We start from the raw sequence: 26,552 nt of genomic DNA, 5'->3' as shown, positions 1-26,552 counted from the left end.
GTCAGGAGTAAACTGTCTTTGATGTGCCTTCCATGAAGTGAGGGTTTTAGTAAAGGCGATATTTGTGTGTGAGAGAGGTGAGTATTGGTAGCACATCCCCTCCCCATTCTCTCGCTCGCGCGCTCTCTCTCTTTCTCTCTCACTCGCACGCGCGTTATTTTCCAGCTCGGAGCCTCAAACCCGCGCGGCTCGATCGATTCGCATTGATTGTCCCTGACGAGCTGCTCCACTTTCTAGCCAATGTCAGCCCGTCTGCGATCGGGAAGGAGAGAAATGAAGGAAAATCTCTGCCGCCCTGGCGGTGTCATTTCCACACACTTCTGTTGGCCGCCTGCCAGCAGACAGGACATTCAAAAGAAGCGGAGTGGACTGAGCGAAACCAGGAGCCGAACGACCACAGCTGACCCCTGTTTACACACTTACAGCAGACCACACAATTCATAGCGGTTCAATGTGTTCTGCGTCACTTAAAAAAACAAAAACAAAAACATTAAATGATTATGAAATGTTTTTCATGTTTGCATTTCATTTCCACGCTTACATGGGTCAATGATAAATAAAAATTTCCGAGTTTATAAAAAAGAGGAAATCCTTTTAAAAACGTAGTTCTAATAATTCTAAATTCTTAAATGTCTAGAAATGCAATTGTTGTATAGCCTAAAAAGTTTCATACTTTTTGCAATGTTCAGACCACTTTCTAAAACATTATTTAATATTTTAAATTATTCCTTAATAATAATAACTCAATTTGACCTGGACTTAAACATGCCTAAAAAATATCTAAATATGTAATAGGTCTATGTGTAAAAATGTAATGACATTGACAGTCATGATGGGTCATGATTACATTTACATCACATGACAACACAATTGCTTTTTGCATGTTGGTTATATCACATTGACTGGCAAAAGTAACACATCGATTTTGAGTTTTTAAAAATATTAATAATGCAACAATGCTTAATTTAAGGAAATAGACTACTATTAAAAGATTACGCCAGACTACTTACAAGATTTTTCTTTTTTTCAAGAATTTCAAATATTTTTTTCTTATTCACAATTACAAAACCATAAAAATGACTTTTAATTCACAAATTATAAATATTTTAATCATATAAGAGTCTTTTTTTTTTACTTTTGAAAAAAATAATAATACCTGAAATGCATTTTAATGCATTTTTGAATAACCTCAGATCTGGACAAAAAGTAGGCATAAATGCATAAAATTAAAATGGCAGCCAAGATGTAACTAGTCTATCGCTGAAAAATGTGCTCTACTGAGGGCCAACTAAATCTTAATTCATGCAAAATATATATTAATATTATATAATTTGCATAACAAAGTTTCAAAAAGTGCAAAGATGATTGAAACTTTTATACTTTATTATTCCATACTAATTTATTCCGTTGAGTAGGCTAATACAAAAAAAATCTCAAAATGAAATCAAATAGTAGGATTACAAAGTCATGCAGCCACCACGTGCATCCTTCTGACATTGTTTGATGGTAAATATGAATGTGTTGAAGGGAAGTTCAGTCTTAAAGCGGTATGACGACATATCAACTTTTGCTCCTAGAGAGAAAAAAAATCACAGGCTGCACAGTGCAAAGGGAGACAGAGCCGTCAACACTCTCCGTTCGTAACATTAACCCTCAAATCTTTCACAATGTACGTGCACATCGAGAAAAACCCTACACGTTACGCTTCGACATTTAACACGTCGCCAAAAAGAGGCGCTGCGTAACGCGAAATGTCTTTGTTAATCTGTGTATTTTCCTCAGCGTCTCAGCGTCGCCGAAAGTCCAGTTCGGTTTTTACGTGAAGCTCCAAAAATCTATGAAATGTGTTTGCATGTTCTTCTGGATGTAGAGGTGGGATTGCGAGAATCGAAAGGTTGGTGAGCCCACACGCTCAGCTTCCCAGAAAGTACGTTTAGCAATAATTCTCTATTCTCTTCCTCACGCGCACGACTCGGTCGAAGGCTACATGATTTCTGGAAGTGAAGAATAAGCTTTTTCTCCCTTCTTTTTGCCATCAATCTCAACGACAGGCTTGGAGAAGGGGCGCTCGGACAGTGGAAGCCCTCCCCTCTGCTCGGATCTGCCTTGGTAGGTGCGAATAAAAAAGGGGCCAGTGTTTGCAAATATGCAGATACATAGAAAGGGGGGAATCATACTTTGTTGAAGTCTGCTCAAAGTTGGGATGTCATCTTCCTAACGATCTTGTTGGCTGGGAGAACGGGAGAATGATTGTACCGTACATTGTCAGTCGTGCTGCTGCAGACCGTACACTGGCACCGCAGAGACCCAGGTTTCAGATCATTGAGTCTAGACAAAAGGTATTTTTGTGCTGCTTTAATGTCAAATTGAATTAAGATCCGACACATATTTTTAGTGACTGGACAATATTGACTCGTTGCAGCAGATGTTTTGCTTCATTTTCTTATGGAAACACAATTACGCTTCCCAGCCCAGGAAGTAGCTATATAATATTGCTTTAATTCTATAGAACGCAAGGATTACATTTAATTGACTGAATGTGTAAACTGTAGGCTACTCGTATTCAAATGCTATGGTGGACTGCAGAAACTTAACACTTTCTTGAATAAGTGCTAGTAAAATTATGATGCCGATGACGTTTATGATAGTTGCTCCAGCATGTAACGACAGGTGGTATTGTAGTTGATGATGCGTTATGTTATAGAGACGCGGAACTTTTGGTCTACCAGCAGCAGCACACCTGTGCATTACTAAAACCCTGTACTGTGGTTGTTATTATGACGGTATATTGTAAAATATAAAGGGTTTTTTGAATGTATATTCAATTTGCTGTTTAGTCGCTCGTGAATTGTGGTGATTAGTGCAACTGATCGCGGTGGGATTAGGCAAAAATGTGCGCTTCATTGTTCACATTATCTGGCTGATGTCGCCGCGGAGACTGAGAGCGCGCGGGGATTTACTGCTGCAGTCCGTCAGCGCGCGGCGCTCATGCACGCACTGTTTGTGTGATTGCCAGTCATTAACTTTCGCTATGACGCAAAGAGTTGGAGAAGTTTTCAAGCGCATTTAACTTTGAGCTATGCAAATGCTCAGGGCGCCGCTCGACAAAGTTCACATCTGGCTGAGCGAGCTCTGAAAACATGAATTATTGTCAACGTCCTCTGGATCTCGTTCGCAAGTGTGCTCGTGTGTGCTTGCGTGTGAGAGCGTGCGTGAGTGAGTGTGTGTGTGTGTGTGTGTGTGTGTGTGTGTGTGTGTGTGTGTGTAATCGTGAAGCGGTGTGAGGAAGAAAGACAGCGGCAGGGGGAGATAGGTGTGTGTGTGTGTGCGTGTGTGTGTGTGCGTGTCTTGAGGGAGATGTTACGTACCTGAATTGCTCGATATTTGCCTGGCTGCGTGACGTTGCGATGAAATCTGTTATTTTATTCTCCTCTCTGAGGCTTCAGCGCCTTAGTGGCAATGGATTATCCATTACTTCAAATTTGTCTTGGAAATTAATTTGACAAATGTTAGAAGTTTAGTGTCCTTGATTTGCTGACTGTAATTTTTTTTTATTAAATAAAAAAGTAAACGGATCAATAAAACAGATAAACATTGTTACAGATTGTAAGTTGTCAATTAAATTCCCATAATCGATTATTATAATTAACGATTAATCAATCGATTAATAGTTAAATCGAAGCTGGGGGGGGGGGGGGGGGCACTATAAAATGACACGGACACACTACACTAGCTGGAACATTCTAAGACTGAACTGAACACACTTACAGACTTTTCAACGACTGAAGCAGATTTTAAACACTGAACACTGACTGAACGCAACTGTGTCTTGGGCATGATCAGTCATACTATCAAATTACATTCATAATCGGCCTTACAGTCCTTAAGTGTGTCCCCGGCTTAAGGGGCTGTTTAGCCTACATGATACCGTTTTCAACTAAATAGGCTACTTAAAAAACTTTTTTACACAACAACGGCGTTTTGGGTGCCTGAAAACGCAAAGTTTAGAGTTTCAAAGTGCAAGTTTTTGAAAACGTCTCTATGTAGCAAAAACGCGAATCTCTGAAGCCGATGACGTCACGCACATGCGTATTAAGTGTTCAGTCTACAGTGTTTAATTGCCATCTAATGGCCTGGCAGCAGAATACAGTTTTTTTTTTTTTTGTCATTTCGCGGATCCATGTGAACGGGATCCTTTTGACAATGGTGTCGTCTTTACGTGGAAAACTCAAAGGAAAAACTTCTCAGTTTTAAGCATACTGTTGTCGTGTAAACGTACCCTTAGTTATCACGTTACTTAACAACACTTGTTTAACCAACACAAAATAGGTGTCATTTTAAAGCTTGGCTTTACAGTTGATATCAGGATTATGACCATCTGTAAAATCACTTGTTTGGAGGGTTTTTTGGAACCTTATGTTTCCAAATAAACGGCTAGCCTAATCAATTGCACTGATTGAAGACATTAATACATTTAGAATACGTGTGGTGCGCTCGCTTCATTTTTCTTCGTGTGTCTGCTGCACGTTTTACGCATGAGCACGGTCACCTCAAAACTACGCACACAAAAAGTTTTATCGATCAAATTATTATCGACAATTAAGTGATCGTCGATTAATCGTTATCATCCTTAATATAGGCTATACTCTGAAATATAAAATGTATAACTACTTTGCATTGGTGATTGACATTTGTGACTGAATTAGTATATATATAGGATATATATATATATATATATATATATATATATATATATATATATATTTTTTTTTTTTAACTAGAGATGCACCGATGTATCGGCCAATAATCAGTATTGACCGATAAAAGCTATTATTTACACTATGGCCATGTTTAAAAACAGCCGTGATCAGGGCCGATTATATCCTGTCAATCAAAAGGGGGTGGAACAACGTGTCAGACTGCAACTCATACTGTGTGTGAAGAAAATACATGAACTTAGGGCTAGTTAATGAGACAATAATGCATTAAAAGTAAAAAAAAAAAATAGCAACATAAAAGCAGTCTCTATTTGACCCTATGAATCACCCGTAGTTCAAGCCAGGTTTGCCAGGTCTGCAGTTTTTCCCTACACCAAACATTATTTGTAGAGCGCCTCCTGTCGAATAATCGGAAAGAGCTTTGTTCTTTGTTACTTCTGATAAGAAACAAAGTCTCAGCTTTCAAATTCTGTCCATTTTATCACACAAATCTTTTCTTCCACTTTAATGCAAGTTACCGGAACGAATCATGTCTCATGTAATCGCTCAATCAGTGTTACAACTGCAGAAAGACGTCAATAAAACAGCTTGTGATCAATATGTCATGTAACATTGCATCTACCTAAGGAACGTTATCCATTGTTCACAGTACGTTAGTTAGCTATCAAAAAAACACTGAGGTTATTTACTGTTAGTTATGCATGTATGCTTGAATACATTTTATGAAAACTACCTTACCCCATTCAAGCAGACAAACATTTCAGTTTTTGAGTGTACTTATTATTTCTGAAAATATATACCAGTTGAATATAATAGCTCTGTTGTTAATTTTAGCCTCTAATATTATAGTAATGTACCAAATGAGAGGGTTCCCAATCTATCGGATTCGGCAGATATCCTTCTGAATAATCGGCTATCGTATCAGCAGAGAAATGGAGTATTGGTGCATCTCTATTTAAAGTGTAAAACTCTTGTTCACTGCAGGATTGTAGGGTTGGTATTCAATAGGGGGAGGACCAATTAGTCGTGTGTTTGTCCCTAGGGAGGAGGCACGAGTTCTCTTTACAAACCGCTTCACATGACATATTACCATTAGAGGCCTTGCAAACGTAAATTCATAAATTTAAAATACATTTTTGTCAGTTAACATAAATGTTTAAATAGTCTGCTGTGGAGACATACTTAATGTTTCTTCCAATTAATTAATTAATTAATTAATTAATAATATAAAATGAATGTCAATGTGTGTTAAGATATTGAAACTGTCACAATAATTGCTAAACACGGCAAATGGAAATGAGAGAAGAAACTGTCTGTGATTTAAAGACTTTACGGATTTACAGGAAGCAAAGTTGAATATTTCCAAACCATCTTCTCAAATTGCTGTTTGGGTGTAATTAGCCATTACTAGACTTCCTTCCTTTTAATGTAGCAATATCAGTCGTAAAATTCTCCAGACACATCTTTATAGCTATTATCCTGTGCTTTAGTAGCCTACATTAATGATTCTGCTGAATATGTGTGTAGCAGCTATCATAGCCGCACTACTTCTATACTTTTTGACACACAGGGTATTGCAGTTTTCCAAATCAATATTATCATATTTATTTAAAACACTTTGTTTTTTGTTTTTTTACCCAAAACCAACCTTCGGCACCTTAATATTTTAGAAATTACTATTATTGTGAGAGAGGAAAGATGAAGCCCACAATTGTTGTTCTGTTCCATTGTATCATTGTTGTGCGACTAATTGGTTCAATTGATCAGAACATTAGCAGAGTTTGACTCTCAAACTTTAACAGTATGAGCTCCGAAAGTATTAGCATCTGCATTAATTGATCATATACTGTAACATTATACCATTAACAACATTGATGCCTTTCTGGTCACATAGAGTGTCACACAAGTGGCCTGTTAGTATTCACACTACAACCACAAATAATGCTATTTGCTAGCATCAACGCTCTAGCTGTCATTATAGCTGAACAAAAAAAAGCACCAATTTCTATTTCTCTCAACTTTGAGTGCTTTTCCATGCTGTCTGGTCGGTGTTGCCTTTTCCTGTTCAGCTGTAAGTTTCTTGACCTCTCAACCTCTGTTTGAAAACGAATCCTCTCTTGTCAGTCCAATTCACCAAGGTCGTTGCTCATAATGTCCCTTTGATCAAAGCATAATATCCTCAAAGGCTAATATCTTTCATTTGTGACACATTGGACTTGAAACAAAAGAGGATATTGTAGTTTATGTAACCTAATGACAGCTTTAGGAAAGAGCTATTTATATTCCATACTCACTTCTGTTTTTAGATTATATGAGGTAATGTTGCCGTTTGCCGTTATAGCACAGTCCCATTTTGTCCTTTGTTACCCCTAACCAGTCAAACATTATTGATTATGAAGAGTAAAGGAGAGCTGAATTGATCAAACTGGTGTATTTTGGTTATTATTAAAGTTATTACATATTACTTTCAGTTTAAGGATGGAACTTATTGCATTTCTATCTGCATTTTGTGTGGAACGACTGACAGAAGCAACCAATGAATGATTGACCGGCTGAACCGATTCTGACCCTGTGAAAGATGAGATCGGGATGAACTTGTCTGTGAATGATGGTCATGCTTAAGACAGTTTGTTCTCAGTCTGATTATTCGTTCAGTTGTATTATTTATTGACTCATCTGACTTCATGCCTTTTTCTCTAATATTTTGGAGCTTTGATATTCCATATTAGCTATAAATGGGTCATTATGTTTCCTCTACTGAGCTGCTGATTACATGGTTAAGGGTCTGATTACACAAGCTCTTTTTGAATGAATACAAACCATTACAATCATTCATAACCATGCTTTTGAATAGGGCTAGGTTAATTGCGTTGGGCTCTGACTTGCCATCTTTACAGCGGTGAGTGAGGCATTGTGTTACCGAAAGAAAAGAATGCAGCGTGTGGCCCGAGGTATGGCGCTCACCTCTTTAACCGACTTCATCATGAATTTTTCATTTGATTGGCTGCTACTTTGGACCATAACTATCACAAACAATCAGAGGAACGTGTCCCACCCAAAATTCAGGTCCACTAATAATGTTTTTTCAATAACCAATTCTTACAATGTATCTTAAAATAGACGCAATGTGATAAAGAGACAAGCGATAAAAGTTTTCTCTTTCATGTAAATCCTTTCATTTTTGTCCTAACCAGAGAAGACTGACAGGACATTTTGTCGATCATTTCTAATTAAGGATGCTCCGTTTCAGCCAATAAACAATACTTTTTTAAAGTTATCATTATTTGTCTGATTAGTAAAAATGCTAATATACAGTATATGACAATAAATTATAGCCAAATGATCATGGGAACCCACATTACCATACTAAAAGTTGGCATACCTAAAAAAAAAAGAAAAAGTTCACTAAGATTCTTAATGGAAACTCGTTTCCACCACTGGATAAAAAAACGTAGTCTTGCATAGCCAGACCTTCAGACTGACTGCAGAAGGTCTGGACTCCATGGTTTTGCAGAAGGTTTGTCATCACGGCATCTTTGTTTCCAGGCAGACGGTTAAAGAACGTGACACACACATCTCCCGGACATACTGTAGAAGTATTTGCAACTTTTATCTTACAAATCAGACTTTTTGTTCTCGCAATTGCGATTTTGCATCTTGCAATTCTGACTTTTTTCTCAGAATTGTAATATAATCCCGCAATTTGCGAGTTATAATTTCAGAATTGCTTGATATAAAATCGCAATTGAGTGTTATAAACTCAGAATTTCCAGCACGATCTCACAGCAATTCGTACGAATTTTACGAGGTGGCTAATTCGTACTAATTCATACGACCTCACTCGTACAAATTCGTACGAGTGAGGTCGTATGAATTAGTACGAATTAGCCACCTTTTAATCACTCGTACGAATTCGTACGAATTGGTCGTGAGATAGCGTTGGAATTTCATCAGTCTTTTCTTTCTTCAGAATTGGACTTTATAACTCGCAAATGTGAGTTTATATCTTGCAATTCTGGCTTCTTTCCTCAGAATTGTGAAATGTAAACTCGCAACTCTAAACTCTAAACTCGCAAATTGGCTGAAAAAAGTCAGAATTGTGAGAAAAAAGTCAGAATTGTGCCATTCTGACTATAAGTGCAATTGCAAGTATATATCGGAATTCTGACATTATAATTCACAATTTTGAGTTTATATCTCACAATTCTGAGAAAAGAAGTGTGAGATGAACAGTAACAATTATCTTTGGCGGAAACAAGTTTTCATTTTTTTTTTTTATATTTAGCACACAGGCTTTTTTGTTTTGTTTTATATTGTTTTATGTTTAACATATACTGTATAATTTATTTTCTATCATTTTTATAAGAAAGATTCATTAAAGTTCACACATTGTGCATCCATATTTATTGATGTGGCGTTACACTGAGTAACCTCGCCTATTGTGAAAGATCATTGGTCCAAAATTTAGCTTCACAGCTAAACATGAAATATGTTCTTAGATAGTGTCATCACACAGCAGTTTTGAGTTTAGTGTGGAAAGAGACAAATTGCTGATTATTTTAAGTCCTTACTATTACATGCAACTTAGCATACTGGTCATTGAAACAGCATATAGTGAACAGCAATTATATGTGGCAGAAAAAAATAATACTGTCAAGGAGGAATGAAGGAAATGTTGCAATGACAATCATTTGACTTAATTTGAAAAATCTGTGAGTTAATTAGACAAAAATGTTGGAAGAGCGTGAAGTGCTCGTGTTTGACAGAATGTGGGAGTTACACATTTGTAGATGGATGAGTTGATAAAATCAGAGGGTCTGAGGAGGCATGATTTGACGCGAGTCCTCAGTGAATACTGTGCGGAGAAGCCGGAAGATAGTTTAACTTAAATGTGGACCTAATGTTGAAGAGGTTACAATGATTGACAGAAACTGATGTGGAGGCAGCGACAGACAAATTGACTTATTTCAGCTTTTACGAGACATCAGCAAACACAGGTCATATGTTACAGGAGCAGATGGGGGGATGCACTAGACAACAAACTACAGAGAACTGACAATGCGCTTGGTAACCATCATACACTGTTTTTGCATTTTTGATCAATGGTATCATATATCGCCTAAAGCATCCGGCTCACAGGGAAGCTCTGTGACTGAATTTACTCCTAACGGGGAAAAAACTTCTCAAAACAGGAGGAAGCAAATCGATTAATTTATGTCCAGTGGGCTTATTTGCTAAGTCATTTTGTGGGCCCATTTCCATCACCCTAATGGTTACTTTGGGAACAGTAATTAAGCAAGTAATGCTAACATTGAGCCACCTGTCCCTTGCCTTTTTCTTACCTCATCTGACGGGCCGCGCTGCCTCTTTCACACACGTGACGTTGTCATTCTTAACAAGACTTTATCAGCACTTTGCACTGTTATAGGCTTAGTAAGATGTTTTAATGTTTTTGAAACAATATCTTATGCTCACCAAGGCTGCATTTATTTGATCAAAAATAGAGTAAAAACTTTTTTAATACATACAAACTGTTTTCTATTTCAATAAAATGTCATTTAATTCTGTGATGGAAAAGCCAAATTTGCAGCCGTCTTAGTCCACATCCTTCAGAAATCATTCTTATATGCTGATTTGGTTATTCTGAAGAAACATTTCTTATTATTATCAATGTTGAAAACAGTTGTGCTGCTTAATAATTTTGTGGAAACTGTGATACAGTTTTTTGCAGGATTCTTTGATTAATAGAACCCATTTATTTGACATATAAATCTTTTGTAATAATGCAAATGTCTTTCACACTTTAGATTAGGGTCTAATTCTCACTATTAACTAACTATTAACTAGGACTTTTGCCTCAATAAACCCCTAATTACGGCTTGTTAATAGTTAGTAAGGTAGTTGTTACGTTTACTTTGGGTAGTAGAAGGTATGTAAAATATGGTCATGCAGAATAAGGCATTAATATGTGCTTTATAAGTACTGATAACAGCCAATATCCTAGTAATATGCATGTTAATAAGCAACTAGTTAATAGTGAGAATTGGAGCCTAAACTAAAGTTTTACCCAAATGTCTTTACTATCACATTTGATCAATTTGATGCATCCTTGCTATTTAAAAGTAAATAAAAAAAATAAAAAACTTTTGATTGGTAGTGTACACTGGTCTGGGATTACAGCATATCATAACATAGAAACAATAACACAGATAGGAGTGTATATCATAGGGAGGGACTACGACACGCTGTTAGGATAACACTTGGTGTGTGGCGGTGTGTGGCCAACTGTTGGCTTGGTGCAGCAACCATAAGAGTGGAACGGATTTGAGATGTGCCATATTGCCATTCCAAGCCAGGATAAAAGAGAAACCACGGGCTGTCCATCGCAAGCTAGCACGGTCCGTTAGAGACATGTTTTTCTCCTTAGCTTTGGATGGGAAGTGAGTCATTGCTGCTAATACTGAATAAAAACGCTGCTATGTAATTTCAGTGCTTTTGGGACGTGAAGGTCGGGTGCTTCCATAGTCCCAGCAAGAGATGTGTGCGGCAGGGAAGGTTTGGCAGGCGTGAGGTAAGGCAGCCTGGTGCAGTGTGGCCCCTGGTTTGGGAAGGAGAACGAGAGGAGAGAGAGGGAGAGCAAAAGAGAGAAAGAGGCTGGCTGTGGTCCGCTGGCGCCACAGACCCCTGAGCTGGGGAGAATGCGGGGGCTGCGCTCCTGCCTTTGAAGCTTTACCTCCCACTAATTCTGGCCTTCCAATTTCCACACACTGCGTAGATCCCCTCCACCACCCCTCATCCTCTCCTCTCTCCCTCCCTGTCCCTTTGTTTCCCTTATAAGGACTGGCCCGGCCATTTCCTCAGCCTTTCTCAGTGGGGTTGTGTGTGGGTGTTTGTGGATGTCTCTGTTGTGGACAGGGGGCAAGCCAATAAAAAAACAAGAGTTGAGTTTTTGCTGTTTAGATTCTGTCATGAGGTTAAATTCGGTGTCCGGACGTTTAACAACATTCTGTCATGTTTCATATTTCACAGTGTGATTGACAACAGGTCTCTTTGTATTATGTTACAAAATCTTTTCAAGTTTGATGTGATTTTTGAAGTAAATTTCTGTACGATTTTAAACATTCCATCTGAATGTTAAAAAATTACTTTGCGCCATCTTAAACTACTTTAATGCATTTGAATTATTCGGGGATAAACACTCGGATATAATGAGGCCATCAGGGAGGTAACAGGGTTGACAGTGTTACAGGATTTTTTTTTTTTGCCATTACAAATATATATATATATATATATATATATATATATATAAAACATGGTTGACATTTTAAGATGGGGACCTACTGTCCTTGGAAAGTTCCCTTCTTGAAAGAATGAAGAGTTTTTGGGGGGGATTTATGAAATGGTTTAAAAGACACAACAATTATGGTAACAGGGTTGAAGTATAACATGGGGACTAATACTATACAGAGAGAGAGAAGACAAACAGAATAGTTTTTATTTATTTCTGTTTTTATTTGTTTTTATCAAAAATGTGGATATAATACATCAAGAAGTGGAGTCTTGCAAAAAAAGAAAGTAATTTTTTTTTGTCTGTTTAGAGAAATATCTAAATTAGCACATAGTAAAAGGGCCGATAAAAAGTAATTTAACAATAGATAGCTGATGTCATCATTTAGGGACACAAATGGCACCTGTTTTGTAGAATGACATCTTTATATTTTCATAACAATTGTAGTATCTACCTGTATATGTGATTAGAGATTGTTTAGGTTATCGATTAAGCAAAAATAAAGTGGCAGTGAAATATGTAGCAGATGTATACATATGAATGCCTAAAAAAAAAATTGTATACATATGGGACAGTAATGCCTGCATCCTTCAGAGTACTTGTGCTCGGCCCTTCAAAATGAGTACATACTACATAGTATTAACCCTGTACTCCCACTCTTACTGCAGTGAATAAAAGAACAGACAGGTGATCAGGTTTGTGCTTGCCCAGCTGACATCAAACTTTTAAAAGTTATCTTAATGACTTTATTCATTAGAACTTAACAGAAGTTTGACTTGCACTTGCCAAAGACATGTTGATTTATTTTCACAAAAGTTGATGTTATTCATTTTCTATAACACATATGCTGATAAAGAGAAGTTAATGGGTTCAAGTTTACTGTACAGTATGTTGTACTGTCTTCTGTCTCAGTCTCGCTTTTCTTAAAAGCTAATTGTGAAACCATGATTTCATGGTTTTGTTTTTTGCTTTTTTATTATTCAGGGTGCTTTTTATCGCATCGTCTGGCTGTCCTACTGTTCATTTCTGTCTCATTTTTGCTTTTACTCCTTCTACATAGCGTTTGAAGATAAATGTACATATTGATTTCTCAGGCACAGTAGGGGCATCGGTACAGCACTCAATAAAATGTTGGAGCCATGCGAAAGAAAGGTTCTCACTGTTCACAGCCGCTGCTTTTTTGTTGTCAAGGTCTCTTTTAAACATCAGAACGCTTTCAACATCTTTCCGTCTCTCTCTCCTTCTGTCTTAGTTTACAGGTTGCCGGCGGAAAGATGTGGATGAGGGCTGAAGTCTAGAGCTGAGGGCATCGGAGTCTGCCTGCCATTGGCCGGCCATTTCGCCCATTACGGGGAGGCTCCACCCTCACCTGGGAACTGAACGGATTTCGAACGCTGCCTGGCTCCTCCCTCGGCAGCCCCCGTCCCCTCCCCAACCCCGCCCCCCCTCCCGAGCTCACACCCCGGGGCTGGACCATGTCTGGCAGGCAGCCGGAGGGTAGCCGGACACCCAAGGCCCAGGACCAGGACACGGACCAGGACTGCGGGGAGGACAGCCCCGTCATTGAACGCCGCAACCGGAGCGGCATCATCAGTGAGCCCCTCAGCAAGAGCCTGAAGAGGTCTCGCACCCTCTCGCAGTACACCGCCGCGTGCCCCCAGACCGCCAACGGACTGAAACACAACGGCCAGGCAAAGAGCCACGCGGCCAAGCCTCAGCCCGCCCAGCAGCAGCCGCAGCAGCCTTCCGCCTCGGCCTTGGTGTCGAGCAAGCTGGACCGGACCCTGGAGCAGGTGTTGGAGGGACAGAACGGCCTGTTGCACTTTGCCCAGGCAGCTGCGCTGCTAAAGCGGGCGGGCATGGAGCACATGCTGCTGCCAGGGGGAATGGGAGTGGGCGGGGGCGAGGTTGGGACGGTTGACCTGGAGGGGGCGTCGGTGGCCGACGCGGTCGGGGGTCACACAGACTTCCCGTACGGCGTGGGCGGCGGCTTCCCCTTCAACCCGGGGCTCTTCATCATGACGCCAGCCGGAGTCTTCCTGGCTGACAGCGCACTGCACATGGCCGGCTTGACGGAGTACCCAGTGCAAAGCGAGCTAGCCTCCGCGATTAGCTCCGGAAAGAAGAAAAGGAAACGCTGTGGGATGTGTCCACCTTGCCGGCGCAGGATTAACTGCGAGCAGTGCAGCAGTTGCCGGAACCGCAAGACGGGCCACCAGATCTGCAAGTTCCGCAAGTGCGAGGAGCTCAAGAAGAAACCGTCTGCTGCACTGGAGGTAAACGATACTGAGACTCTGTGAGCTTTATTAATTCCTTTGCTTTTGTTCACTAATATTACTGAGAGAATGTTTTGTGGCCAGAAAGCATAATAACATTTGTTGCTTAAAATTCGGGTGAACTTTGTACTCAATGGCGGTGTTGAGAGAGCCTCTGCTGAGGGTTAGACTGGGAGATGAGGCTTTGGGGTGACAGGTGGCACTGACAGTAGTGGGGGAGGGAGATACGGCCAGACATGCACCATGGGGTTTGTTCTAATCTGCCCCCCACTGCGGCATCACGTCACTCTTCCCACATCATGCCTCTGTGACACTACTAGGACACTCCTTAGAGACATGACGCCCTCCGGTGTGGCTGCTTTTATAGGTCCCAGCGTTCATTAGACCGGTTTTACAGAGTGATGCAGTTTGAGAGATGCTGATTTTGTTAAGATCAAGGGTCGTATCGAGTTTGATCAACCCGTTGGTATGTTTAAGGATGTAGCGGTGGGCATGATGTGGACGTATTTGTGTATGTGTGTTTATGTACGACGTAATCCATCTGGAAATAGGGCTGTCATCTGGAGCACCAGGTGTCAGTGACGAACAGCCCACCCCCTACTCTCTCATCAGTCCTCCAAACTTACTGAATGTCCAAATTTCAATGGTGTTTGAATTATGGCAGATAAATTTCATCATGAAATTAAAATGAACCCCATTTACTTAAGGCATATTCCTTGACTCATTGTGAATGATCAGTGCATGCTATTCCAGAGAAAATTGGAACACTTTACACTACTGTTCGATTTATTAACATTATTTAATGCATTTGGTATAATGAACTAACAATAAACAACAATTTTACAACATTCATTAGTTACACTAGTTTATATTCAACAATGTTAATTTATAAATATTAGTGCTGTCAAATCGATTAATCACAATTAATCGATTCTAAAATAAAGGTTTGTGTTTATATAATATATGTGTGTGTATATTTATATATATATATACTGTGTGTGTGTGTGTGTGTGGGTGGACGTCTGTCTGTTTGTATACACACTCACACACACACACACATACCGGTATATGCCTACATATGTTTGTGTGTGCACACAAATACACACATATAAATATAATAGTATATATACACACATACATTATATAAACACAAACTTATATGTTAGAACTGATTAATCATGATTAAACGATTTGACAGCACTAATATACTATTGTTCATTGTTAACAATGTTTGTGTATGTTAAAAATGAATTGGCAAATGTAACAAAAATTACATTAACCTTGATTAAAAAAAAATGCTTTAAACATATTTTTCATTGTTAGTTCATATTAGCAATTGCATTAATTAGTGTTTACTTAATGAACCTCATTGTAAAGTGTTTCATGTTTGACACTTTTAAAATGTTGTCACTTATGCTCACCAAGGCTTCGTTTATCAAAAGTACAGTAAAAATGAAAACCTGCAATATTGTGAAATATTACTACAATTTAAAATAACTGTTTTCTAATTTAAAATATCATTCACATGATCCTTCAGAAATCATTCTAACATGCTGATTTGGTGCCCAAAAAACATTTCATATTATTGAAAACATTTAGTGGTGCTTTATATTTTTGTGGAAACCATGATACATTTTTTCGATTCTTTGATGAATAGAAAGTTCAAAAGAACAGCATTTATTTGAAATATAAATCTTTTTTTAACATTATAAATGTATTTACTGTCATTTTTTGAGAAACTTTGTGTCCTTGCTGAAAAAAATATTTGTTTATTTCAAAAGAAAAAATCTTACTGACACCAAACTTTTAAATAGTGGTGTACCTATTTCTGGATAGTTTTAGCAGAGTTTTAGCTTTTCATGATCGCAATGGATGAAATCAAGTCCCCTCTACATTGTGTTCTTGATGAATATCCTGTTTCACTGTTTCACATACTTTCATTTTAACGTATTAATAGAAGCACAGCACAAAGCTTTACATTAACATATTAATATTTCACTATCTCACTGTTTTTACCGCTCTTGTTGGTACCAAGATAGTCTCCAAGGTCTTACACCTGCAAATTATTATTATTTTAAAAATATATATAATTAAAAATTCTGATATAAAAATTCATAAACATTCTTAAATATATCAGTAGTTAAAATTGTATTGGTAGAGTTTAACAAGAATTGATCGGTTGATACTCCTGATTCCCTATAACTGGGCTTTCTCTCTTCACATTCTCATGTTTGATGTTTCTGTGCTTTAATATGTATTTGGCTCTTTTTGGTTAAAAAAGGGACAAATGATTAAATTAGTTTGAAGGTAGTCATGCCTCCTTTCTGTTGCTATATTCAGGAAGAGGTTTTTGATTTGTCCATTTGATGTCTTCCACAGAAATAAAACCTTTAAATCAATATTTTTTGGTTGTTTTGTTTGCTGATCACAGACTCATCATTGAAACACCTTTCGTGAGATAAGAATAATAACGGCCGGGTGATGCTGTGTCACTAACGTTTCTGGCATTAAAAATGGTCTGATAATTCCACGCCACGTCTGCTTCCCCAGCTGTCCAGTCAGTGTGGAGTCAAACAAGGTCACGTCTGATGGCGTCTCGGGGAGCCCCTGTGATTAAAATGTGTCTAAAACATAAAGCACTGCCGGTTTATGGTTTCTTAAATAGATGTTAATTTGAGCGCCTACCATGATGGGAATAGTTTTGCACTAAGCGTCTGAGATGTGCTACACCTGCTGTTTTATTGCTACTAGACGGAGTTGAAACAGAACTGTGGAAACCAAATCAAGCACAGCGTATTGATTCATGTTTCTTTTTTGAAAGTGAATTTGCGAATACAAGTTAAATTGCTAGTTGTTTTGTGTTGTTGGCCATAGATTATTGCTACGTTGGAGCCTTTTGGCTAGTTTTGCATGTTTGCTAAAAAGAAAATGTGTTAAAGTCTGATTGTTTACATTAAAGTCTGATTGTTTACATTTTGTAGACCAGGTCATCATACTGTATATAATACAAAATACAGTAACATATTGATTCATGCTGATTTTTTTCAAGTGAATTTGTGAACACGAATTAAATAACTAGCTTTTGTGTTGTTGGCTATTAAAATCACTCTGCGTGCTTGATAAATAGAAAAATGTGTTAAAGTCTAATTGTTTGACATCTGTGTAGTTTCTAAACTCTTTTGTTCACAAATCCACTACAAAACATACTGAGAAATCTAAAAATCAGGATTTCAGTTTATCATTGTAATGCTTTTAATAGTATTGGCACTGTTTTGGACAGAATTTATACTTATACCCAGTAAAAATACCACTGGTTCTGATAAGAGAATAACTTGTCCTGCATGAATCTATTTAGTTAAGAAGACCAAGTTTTTCTAGCTAGTTAAGTAAGTTAAGAAGCCTGGTTGGGACACCGGGACACCTGTACACCAGCATTGCATGATGATCATCAATACAAATATGTTTTGTTTTCTGGTGAACTGGTGTTCCCACCAGACTTGTTAACTAGCTTAACCGGCAGTTTTACCTGGTCAGTGAGTCAGTGTCATTCAGGCCGACTTTCACCAGTACAATTTTGCCATTTTGAATCTCATCATCATGAGTTTGATCATGAAATCCAGTTTATCAGTATCTAAACTAACTTAACCAGCAAGACTAACTTGGCCAACCATCTTCATGCCGGCTGACCAGTTTGACCTGTAAGGTTTTTCTGTTTAGACCTCATATTGTCTCATTAACATTAATTACAACATGGAATCAAACTAGTATGTGAGTCTTAACTAGCTTAACCAGACTAGACTAACTTGGTCAACCAGCTTCATGCAGGCTGACCAGTTTGACCTGTAAGGTTTTACTGTTTTTAGACCTCTTATCGTCTCATTAGCATTAATTACAACATCAATCTATTAGAATGTGAGTCTTAAACAGACTTGACTAACTTGGTCAACCATCTTCATGCAGGCTGACCAGTTTCACCAGTAAAGTTTTATCATTTAGACCTCTTAGCATCTCATCACCATTAATTAAAACATGAAATCCTATCCATCAGCATGGGAGTCATAACTAATTTAACCAACAAGACTATTTTGCTCAACCAGCTTCATGCAGCTTCATACATCTCTTCACCATTAATTAGAAAAGGGAGTCCTGTCAATCAGCATGTGATTCTAAACTAACTTTATCAGCAAGACTAACCAGGCCAACAAGCTTCATGCAGGCAGACTACTAGTTGCACCAGTAAAGTTTTGTTGTATAGACTGCTTATCATCTCATCACCATCAAAAAGAAGATGGCGTCTTATCTATCAGCATGGGAGTCTTAACTAGCTTAACCAGCAATACTTTGTATTGTATTGTTGTGTATACTGTAAAGTTACAGCATGTGCTTTGTGCGTGTGTTTAAGAAGGTACAGACAGGGAGTGATCTTGCAGTACTGGGTGTTTTGCAGCTTTCACGGTGCATTGCTGGCATCTCAGAGAGAGCCATAAAAACAGAGGGGAGAGTGAGGGGGGAGGTAGTGTGCAGACCGTCAAGGCCTTTGCCACCTCACACCTCACTGACTGGAGATGTGGGGAATTATTTTAGGAAGCCTGCGTCTGAATGGAAATAAAAGAAGCACGGGAGAATTAGGAGCGTGAGGCTCGCCGGACTAACGTTCACGTTCACTCCAAGGTCTCAGAGCTGTGTGTGTGACTGCGCGACTGCTTGCTTATTTCAGATGTGTTAATGCACGTAAATGGGATTGCTTGTTAGTGTTTGTTAGGTATTTAAGTATTTGTGAGGGTACCGTGAGAAATTGTTCTTGCATTACAAATGCTGTTCTTACATATCTTATATATATAGTTCTGTCAGTGTGTTTATATATACATTTTTAAACTTTAAACGTTTTCCTCTGCATATGAATGTCAGCTTAAGCCAGACTAAGCTGGTTTACTGGTCTTATCTGGTTTCAGAGGGGTTTTGCCCATCAGCTGGTCAGGATGGAAGTCAGCTGACTGACCAGCTTAAACCTGCAACCACTTATACGATGTCTTTTTTATCAGCACAAGGTTGCGTTTGTGGACAAAAATGGTAAACAAAATTATATTTGTATAAAGTTACAAAAAGTTTGCTTTAAGGTTAAGCTGTAGTATACTGTTAAAAGTGGTGACATATTAAAAAGATCTAATCCTAACAATGACTTTCATTAGTGTAATCGGTAACACTTTACAATAAGGTTGATTAGTTAACATTAGTTAACATATTAACTAACATGAGCTAACAATGAGCAATACATCTGTTACTGTATTTTGTTAATCTTTGTTAACGTTAGTTTATAAAAATACATTCATTCATTGTTTGTTAATGTATTTTCGCATTACATTAACTAATGTTAACAAGATTTTAATAATGTATTAGTAAATGTTGAAATTAACAAAAATTAATAAATGCTGTGCAGGTAATTAGTTCATGCTAACTAATACTAATGTTAACTAATGAACCTTATATTGTAAAGTGTTACCGCGTAATCTAATGTAGTCAAGTTTATTTAATGACATTCAGTAATAGCCTAATATTTTTAACTCAAATAAATACACTTATTAATTTAATTGATACCAGCACAATTTTTACCTGACAATTATAAGTAGCTTTATGGGACAAATTTGTACCCAAAAGAGAGCTAAACCTGACCAGATCTCCCAAAATCTCCTTTTGGGGATGTCCTCATTTGTAAAAACAGTTTAAAAGTCAAGTAAATAAAGTTTTTTGTTGTTGTTGTATTTTTAATGTAGAATGTTCCTGTTAGGGTTAGTTTTAGGGTGTGTAGCTTTATATATAAACCATAGATGTCTATGCAATGCCATTTACATAGCTAAGTAAATGTGTGTTTGTGTGTCTCATGACAGTCGCATTAAAGAGCGAAGGGTTGATTTGAGATGATGGTGGTATCAGTGCTCTGAAAGAGGGAGATGGTCTCGCCTCGTCTTGGTATGCGCACACAGAGAGAAGCTGTCACCCTGCACCACTATCTGACACCCCGACACACACACATTCACACACTCACTCACTCACTCACTCACACACACACACACACACACACACACACACACAGAAAAGGTATACATGGCCACAGGGCTGCATACCGCACACACATAAAGACATGGAAAGCAACGGGCAGATTTTTGGCTTTCTGAAAAAGGGTCCAAAAGGGTCAAAATCTTATATCACTGTATGAGAAATTCTACAGTAAATCACATTATTGGTTTAGGTCAGTATTTAATTATTTTGATGTAAATTCAACAAAACAGTATATGTATATTAAATACACTGTAAAAAGTGATCATTTAACTTAACTTAAAAAAGCGAGGAAACACACTTCATGCGTAATTGAAAAAAATAAGTTATGTGGAATTGTCAAGTTAGCATAACTTAATTTTTTTTTCGATTACGCATGAAGTTTATTTGCTTAATACATTTTAGGCAATGGGTTTTCTTTTTTAAGTTAAGTCAACTGATCACTTTTTAACGTATAAGGTCATGCTTTTTTTATAAATATATTTGAGTGAAATAATCTTTTTTAATAATGAAAGACACTTTGATGGAAAAAAAATTATTTAACCTTCAATCCGCAATTTTTTGCTCAGGCTATCGAACAGAAACATTGAAACTGTGCTCTCTTGTCTCCTCAGGTCAGTAATACAGCGCCAGTGTATCACTGACCTGTGAAAACTGAACCCTCAGCAGATTGGAGCAGTAACTTATTCATAGGAAAATCAATAAACACAGATTAAGTTGGTGGATCTTTTGGTTGACACCTTCAGGAATGATGACCTTGGAAACACATGCTACAGAGGGTTAAAGGTTGTGGGTCAGGCGGCATAATGGTCGTCTGTGAGCTAGGCTTCTGAAAGAGGATTGGGCGTTAGGGTCACTTCTAGTGGGGTAGTCACAAGCTAAAGGTCACAACCAGTGAATTCTCAGGGGCTCACGTGCAAGACACACCCACAGTGTTGTGTTTGAATTTCACATGTGGTCAGCAGTGGGCTCTTTGCATTGTGAGTGTTTACTCAAATTTAGGTCTCAAAATTAAGCAGGAGCAGGAAATGCAACATATAACAAAGAGAATATTTAGCTAATCTCATTATTATGGATTTTTTGAGCAAGTAACACTTTACAATGAGGTCTCTTTTGTTAACATTAGTTCATGTATTAACTAACATTAACCAACAGTGAGCAATATATTCGTACAGCATTTATTAACTTTTTTAATGTTAGTTATGTTCATGTTAAGGTTAGTACACAGTGCATTAACTTTTAATCTTAAAAATTTATTCGTTAATGTAGAGATTAACATTAACATTAACAAGTGTTACTAGATTTTTCCACATTTTACCACAAATATGATATTTTTAGTAACATTTTTTTTGTCAGAAAAAGTGATTATGTATTTATTATTAGTTAGAAATAAATATAATGTAACTCCATGGCAAATATAAACCGATTTAAAACATCTTTGTTGGAAAATTATGGAATTTGATTTCATGTTGTTTATCATTCAAAAGTTATTAAATTGATTGCATTAAATTGCTCAAAAGTGGCAGTGACATTTATAATGTTACAAAATTTTATTTCAGATAAATGCTGGTCTTTTGAACTTTCTATTCATCAAAGAATTCAGATTTTTTTTTAGCATGGTTTAGACAAAAATATTAAACAGCACAACTCTTTTCAACATTGATAAAAAAAAAATGTAATCACCAAATCAGCATATTAGGATGATTTCTGAAGGATCATGTGACACTGAAGACTGGAGTAATGATGCTGAAAATTCAGCTTTGCCGTGTTTCAAACCATCTATTTTGTATCTCAGAAAGCTTCAGTGAGGTTAAGATACTGCCATTGCCTTGCTGTGACACTCAAATAAGTATAAACATATATAGCACATAAATACTGGGCAATATAGTGCATTTATAACTATGTTTATTGTTATGATTAAGTTTAAGGGGTAAGGAAAAGGTCAACAGTGATGTAATTACAGAAATTAATTGCATTATGTAATTATATGCAGGTATTTTTTAAATATAACATGTATGTACACAGTAAGTGCATTGTATCGAATAATCAATATAAATGTTAGTACATGGTAGTCAAGGGCACCTAATATAACATGAGACTGAAAAATTGCCTTGCATTTTGGTGTCTGACATGCTAGTTCTTACTCAGCCACAAGAAGTTATTGTATTTACAAAATAAGGATCACACACCCTGTAAAGAAAATAACTTGTAAAAATATGTTGTCTCATCCAAGAAATACTTGAAATACTCCTGCATCCTTGATTTACAACATGATATTAGGAAGTGCTAAACCATTAAAGTGTTCAGAGTTAACATCTGCCCAGCTGTTGTCGTGGGAACACTCTAGTTTAGTGCCTTAAGTCTGGCCCATATATTTCTATGTGTTTGAGTGTTCAAACGTTGTCTGTCTTAGTTTGTCTCATTGAGGAACACTTGAATGATATTGAGTGTGAGTGTGTGGGCTGCCTGGTGCACATGTGATCATGTGAGCGGGGATGTGTTTGGCGCCCATGGCTTGGACTATTGCTGGCGAACGTGTGAGATTCTGTGCCGCAGTAGCATTGCACTGTTGGGGGGGTTGAGGGGGGGTGAACTACGTCTGGCCTGCAATGTCTGAGCTTCAGCCCCCTTCAACTTTAACGTCGCCTCACAAGGCTTCTTGCTTTTCCTCAGCTGGCCCGTTCTCAGTGCCCACCTGAGTCCCGCTGCAGATGCCAAACCGACAGACGTGCAGCACAGAAAGAATACAGAGAGAGAGTGAGATATAAAGAGGCCACAGCGAGAGCAGTGTGGTGGGCGCTCGACGTGACTGCGTGGTGACTAAATAATGAATGTGGCGTATCGGGTTTCACGTGGAGCCAGGGCCATGGCCCATGGCTGGAGAGGAGGAGGGGGCAGGAAAGACAGAACAGGGAAGGAAAGGGGGAGAAGAAGGAATTAGATGAATCACACTGCCTCAGAGGAGAGCAAAAGGGTGTGAAACAACCAATGTCTGTGTATTTCCAACACATTCTCATCCTATGGCGTCATATAGGTGACGCCATATGACATTTCGTCGAAATCTTACGCACATGGCATCCTTTAGCGTCAATATAACACGCACTGTTATGGGTAGGTTTAGGTCTGGGGTAGGGTTACGGTTATGACGCCTTGGGATCTCATATTGACGCTAAAGGATGCCATGTGCGTCGGATTTCGACGAAATGTCAAAAGCGTCACCTGTATGGCGCCTTGGGTTCTGCGTCTCATATTGACGCTAAAGGATGCCATGTGCGTAAGATTTCGACGAAATGTCAAAAGCGTCACATGTATGACGCCTTGGGATGAGAACGGGCTGGTATTTCTATATTTTCAACTGGAACTATTTTCTGATAGCAGAAAATTTTGTTCATTTGAAGACTTGTCGAAAGCTTGTCCTGTGTTGATGTAATTTCTATCAAAACAGGAAGTTTAAGCAGGAGATATCGAAGACCTCGTCTCCTTTAGTTAGGTGAAAAACAGTATTTGAAGAGAGTGGTATGTCTGAATTAGTAGTATTCCTAAAATAGTAGGCGGAAAATACTTGATGGCCTACAACTTCCGGTGAGATTCTGAAGTGCGCATTCAATGGACACTTTACTATCCCATAAGGCGACAAGAGAGGATTTGTGAAAGGCACAACTGACTCTGTAGGTCACATGACAAAGAGTGAAAACATAGCAGATATAGTATGTCCAGATTTTGTTCATACTACACACTTTTGTACTATTATAGAATGACTTTAATACTACTCAGTATGTGATTTCAGATGCACCCTGTGAGACACAATTTGCTAAATGCTAGTCGAATGCAGATGGTATTAGGAGGTGGGGCATTTCATTCTAGAGAGCATTTGATTGGACAACAATCTGTGTAGTGTAGGATGAGTCATCAATATTTTTGCATGCGAGTATAGCAGTGTGTCCAATGCCTAGTTCTTGTTTTGTCTAGTTGTGTCCATGATGTGCAAATAACATAACAAAAAGAATTTACACAAGGGTAGTCTTACACAAGAATGGTCAAAAGTGGAGCCTAAGAAAGACGGGACCGAAAATCATCTGACTTCATTACTCGTCATCAATATTTTTGTTCCAATTTCTTTAAAAGAGAAAGCTGATGCTGTGTCTGAAATCGCGTACTGTCTGAGTAGGTATTACATTTGAATTTACTTCACGACCTTTAAAAGTATGCTCTGTATAGTATGAATATGTTGTTATTGTCACATGACCTACCAGAAGTTGCGTTGTGTTGCTTCATTGCCATTCATTAAGAGTCCATTGAATGCACATTTTAGAATCTCGGTGGAAGTAGTAGGTCATCTGGAGACTTTCTGCCTACTGTTTTTCGAACATATTACTGTTTTGGCATACTGTTTTTTTCACATACTAAAGAGTAGGGAAGTATTCGATTTCTGAAACAGCGGAAGTTTCTTATGCATATATCGTACACTAGCAAATAGTTGGCTTCAAAAATAACACATGGACTAAAAGCCACAAAAGGCTAATTCTTTCCCCAGGGTCTTTAACATATCTACATCTGTATGTGTTTTTCATCCAAACAGCACTCTACTAAATGCACCCCATTTCTGCCCCTCCCCCCCCCCCCCCCTACCCCCCCCCCCCCCCCCATTTCTCTTTCCCTTTCTCTAAGAAGGTAATGCTGCCGACGGGCGCGGCGTTCCGGTGGTTCCAGTAGGACTGTGACCTTTGACCTCCACCCAAAGCTCTGCCATCAAGTGCAATGCCAACTCTCGCTTGGATCATCTCTGGCACCAACACTGGCTGACAAACACAAACTATGTGAAAAAAAAGAGAAATACAAGACAACTATAAAAAAAACTTCATCACAAGATACAGAACAATAAAACAACAATACAAAAGAGTCAAACGAGTAATGGATGCACCTACTTATTCCTTGAACCAAAAATTAAACATAAATAAAAATATCTATGGCAACTTTCATTCCCTTTTATATGTTTCCATTTTGGTACCTTTTTGTCCCTTTTCCAGCAGATTTTTTCTGTGGCTTAGACATGGAACTGTTCATTGACAAACAGAAATGGCGGACTCAGTGTGGACAATCAACAAAATTTCTGTGTTTGGTGTTAATGTTGTTCACGTGTGGAAAGATACAGTACTTGTGTAGAGAATGTAAATTTTACGGCTATATTTTAAAATTAGTGGCTAATGGCAAGCACTATTGTAATTTAGGACCATTGTTCTTACTGAAAAACTGTCTTTTATGATTGTTTCTTTTTTAGTTTAATTTCAATTTATAGTTTCAAAAACTGATCATTCTTTGTCTTTCAAGGGAAAAGTAAATATTCCAAAATCTACAAATCCAGTTTTCTGAATAAACAAATATGCATCATCAAAAACCATAATCTGATGACAACGTAATTGGAAGATAACATTTTCATTGTTTATGTAGCGTTGTTACTACTGGATGCACCAAACTTTAAATATTTCAGTTTGTTTTACTGTATACTGGCAGCCTTTTGTTATATTATGTCAGATTACATCATATCATGTCACGTAATATCACGTTGAATCACGTTCCACGTGATGTTACGTTATATTACGGATCGTCACATTATTGTTCTCAGTGTACAAGTCTGAATTTTTACGGAGCCCTCCACGGCACTTGCTCGGCTCAATCAAACGCACTGAACGATTTAACTTTTGTTTTGTTTCGTTTTGTTTTCATGACATTGCCGGTAGCTACATCTTTTTAAAAAAAAGCAGCAATGTTTGTATTGGATTAGAACTATGGACTGGTTTTGTGAATAAAAACAAATGCATGTATTTGTGTCGAAAATTTACAGCTCTGACGTCTGTCTATTTGCATGTTTTTTTAAGAAACCGCTACAAACGTAAAAAAAAAAAATGATAACAATATGGAAATGTTCGCAGAATCCTCTAGGTTGTTCCCTTTTCCATTCAAACAGTAAAATAAAAAGCAATGGGACAAGATATGTCATATTGAGATGCGATAAATATGTTTTATCAAGAGTCTTTGATTTCTTCATCTTCTTCTATGATGTGATGTCTGAAACACTTTTGCAGTATAACAATGACAGTGAAGAACAATGTACGGCTGGGTTTGGCTGTGGCCCACTGATCTTAATATCACTTGCATTCCTTCGTACGGTACAGTCTGACATTTAAAGGTAAAAAACACAATTAAAAGACAATGAAT

At 38.0% G+C, this 26,552-nt stretch overlaps 1 protein-coding gene across 3 annotated transcripts; it reads left to right on the top strand.

The window, feature by feature from the left end:
- The first annotated feature begins 1,639 nt into the window (after window positions 1-1,639).
- Window positions 1,640-26,326, top strand: cxxc5a (CXXC finger protein 5a). 3 transcript variants are annotated; one of them, XM_056262023.1, is made up of 3 exons: window positions 1,640-2,109; window positions 13,259-14,282; window positions 25,005-26,326. In XM_056262023.1, the coding sequence occupies exons 2-3, from the start codon at window positions 13,482-13,484 to the stop codon at window positions 25,047-25,049; spliced, it is 846 nt and encodes a 281-aa protein (XP_056117998.1). In that variant the 5' UTR covers window positions 1,640-2,109; window positions 13,259-13,481; the 3' UTR covers window positions 25,050-26,326. The 3 variants fall into 3 exon arrangements, with proteins under 3 accessions (XP_056117998.1, XP_056118000.1, XP_056117999.1); XM_056262025.1 differs by having other exon boundaries at window positions 1,643-2,109; window positions 25,008-26,326; XM_056262024.1 differs by lacking the exon at window positions 1,640-2,109 and adding an exon at window positions 2,152-2,339.
- The last annotated feature ends 226 nt before the right edge of the window (window positions 26,327-26,552 follow it).

Source organism: Rhinichthys klamathensis, unplaced genomic scaffold (assembly GCF_029890125.1).
Source record: "Rhinichthys klamathensis goyatoka isolate OS25496 unplaced genomic scaffold, OSU_Roscu_1.1 h1tg000191l_1, whole genome shotgun sequence".
NCBI lineage: Eukaryota > Metazoa > Chordata > Actinopteri > Cypriniformes > Leuciscidae > Rhinichthys > Rhinichthys klamathensis.
Note: the sequence above shows the minus strand (reverse complement) of the source record. Positions and strands in the feature narration are given on the sequence as shown.

What these genes read in the sequence shown, in the direction of transcription:
- cxxc5a (XM_056262023.1), top strand. Translation starts at nt 13,482, where the DNA reads ATGTCTGGCAGGCAGCCGGAGGGTAGCCGGACACCCAAGGCCCAGGAC. An exon ending in AACCGTCTGCTGCACTGGAG is followed by an intron (nt 14,283 to 25,004) that starts GTAAACGATACT and finishes CCTTTCTCTAAG; the next exon opens with AAGGTAATGCTGCCGACGGG.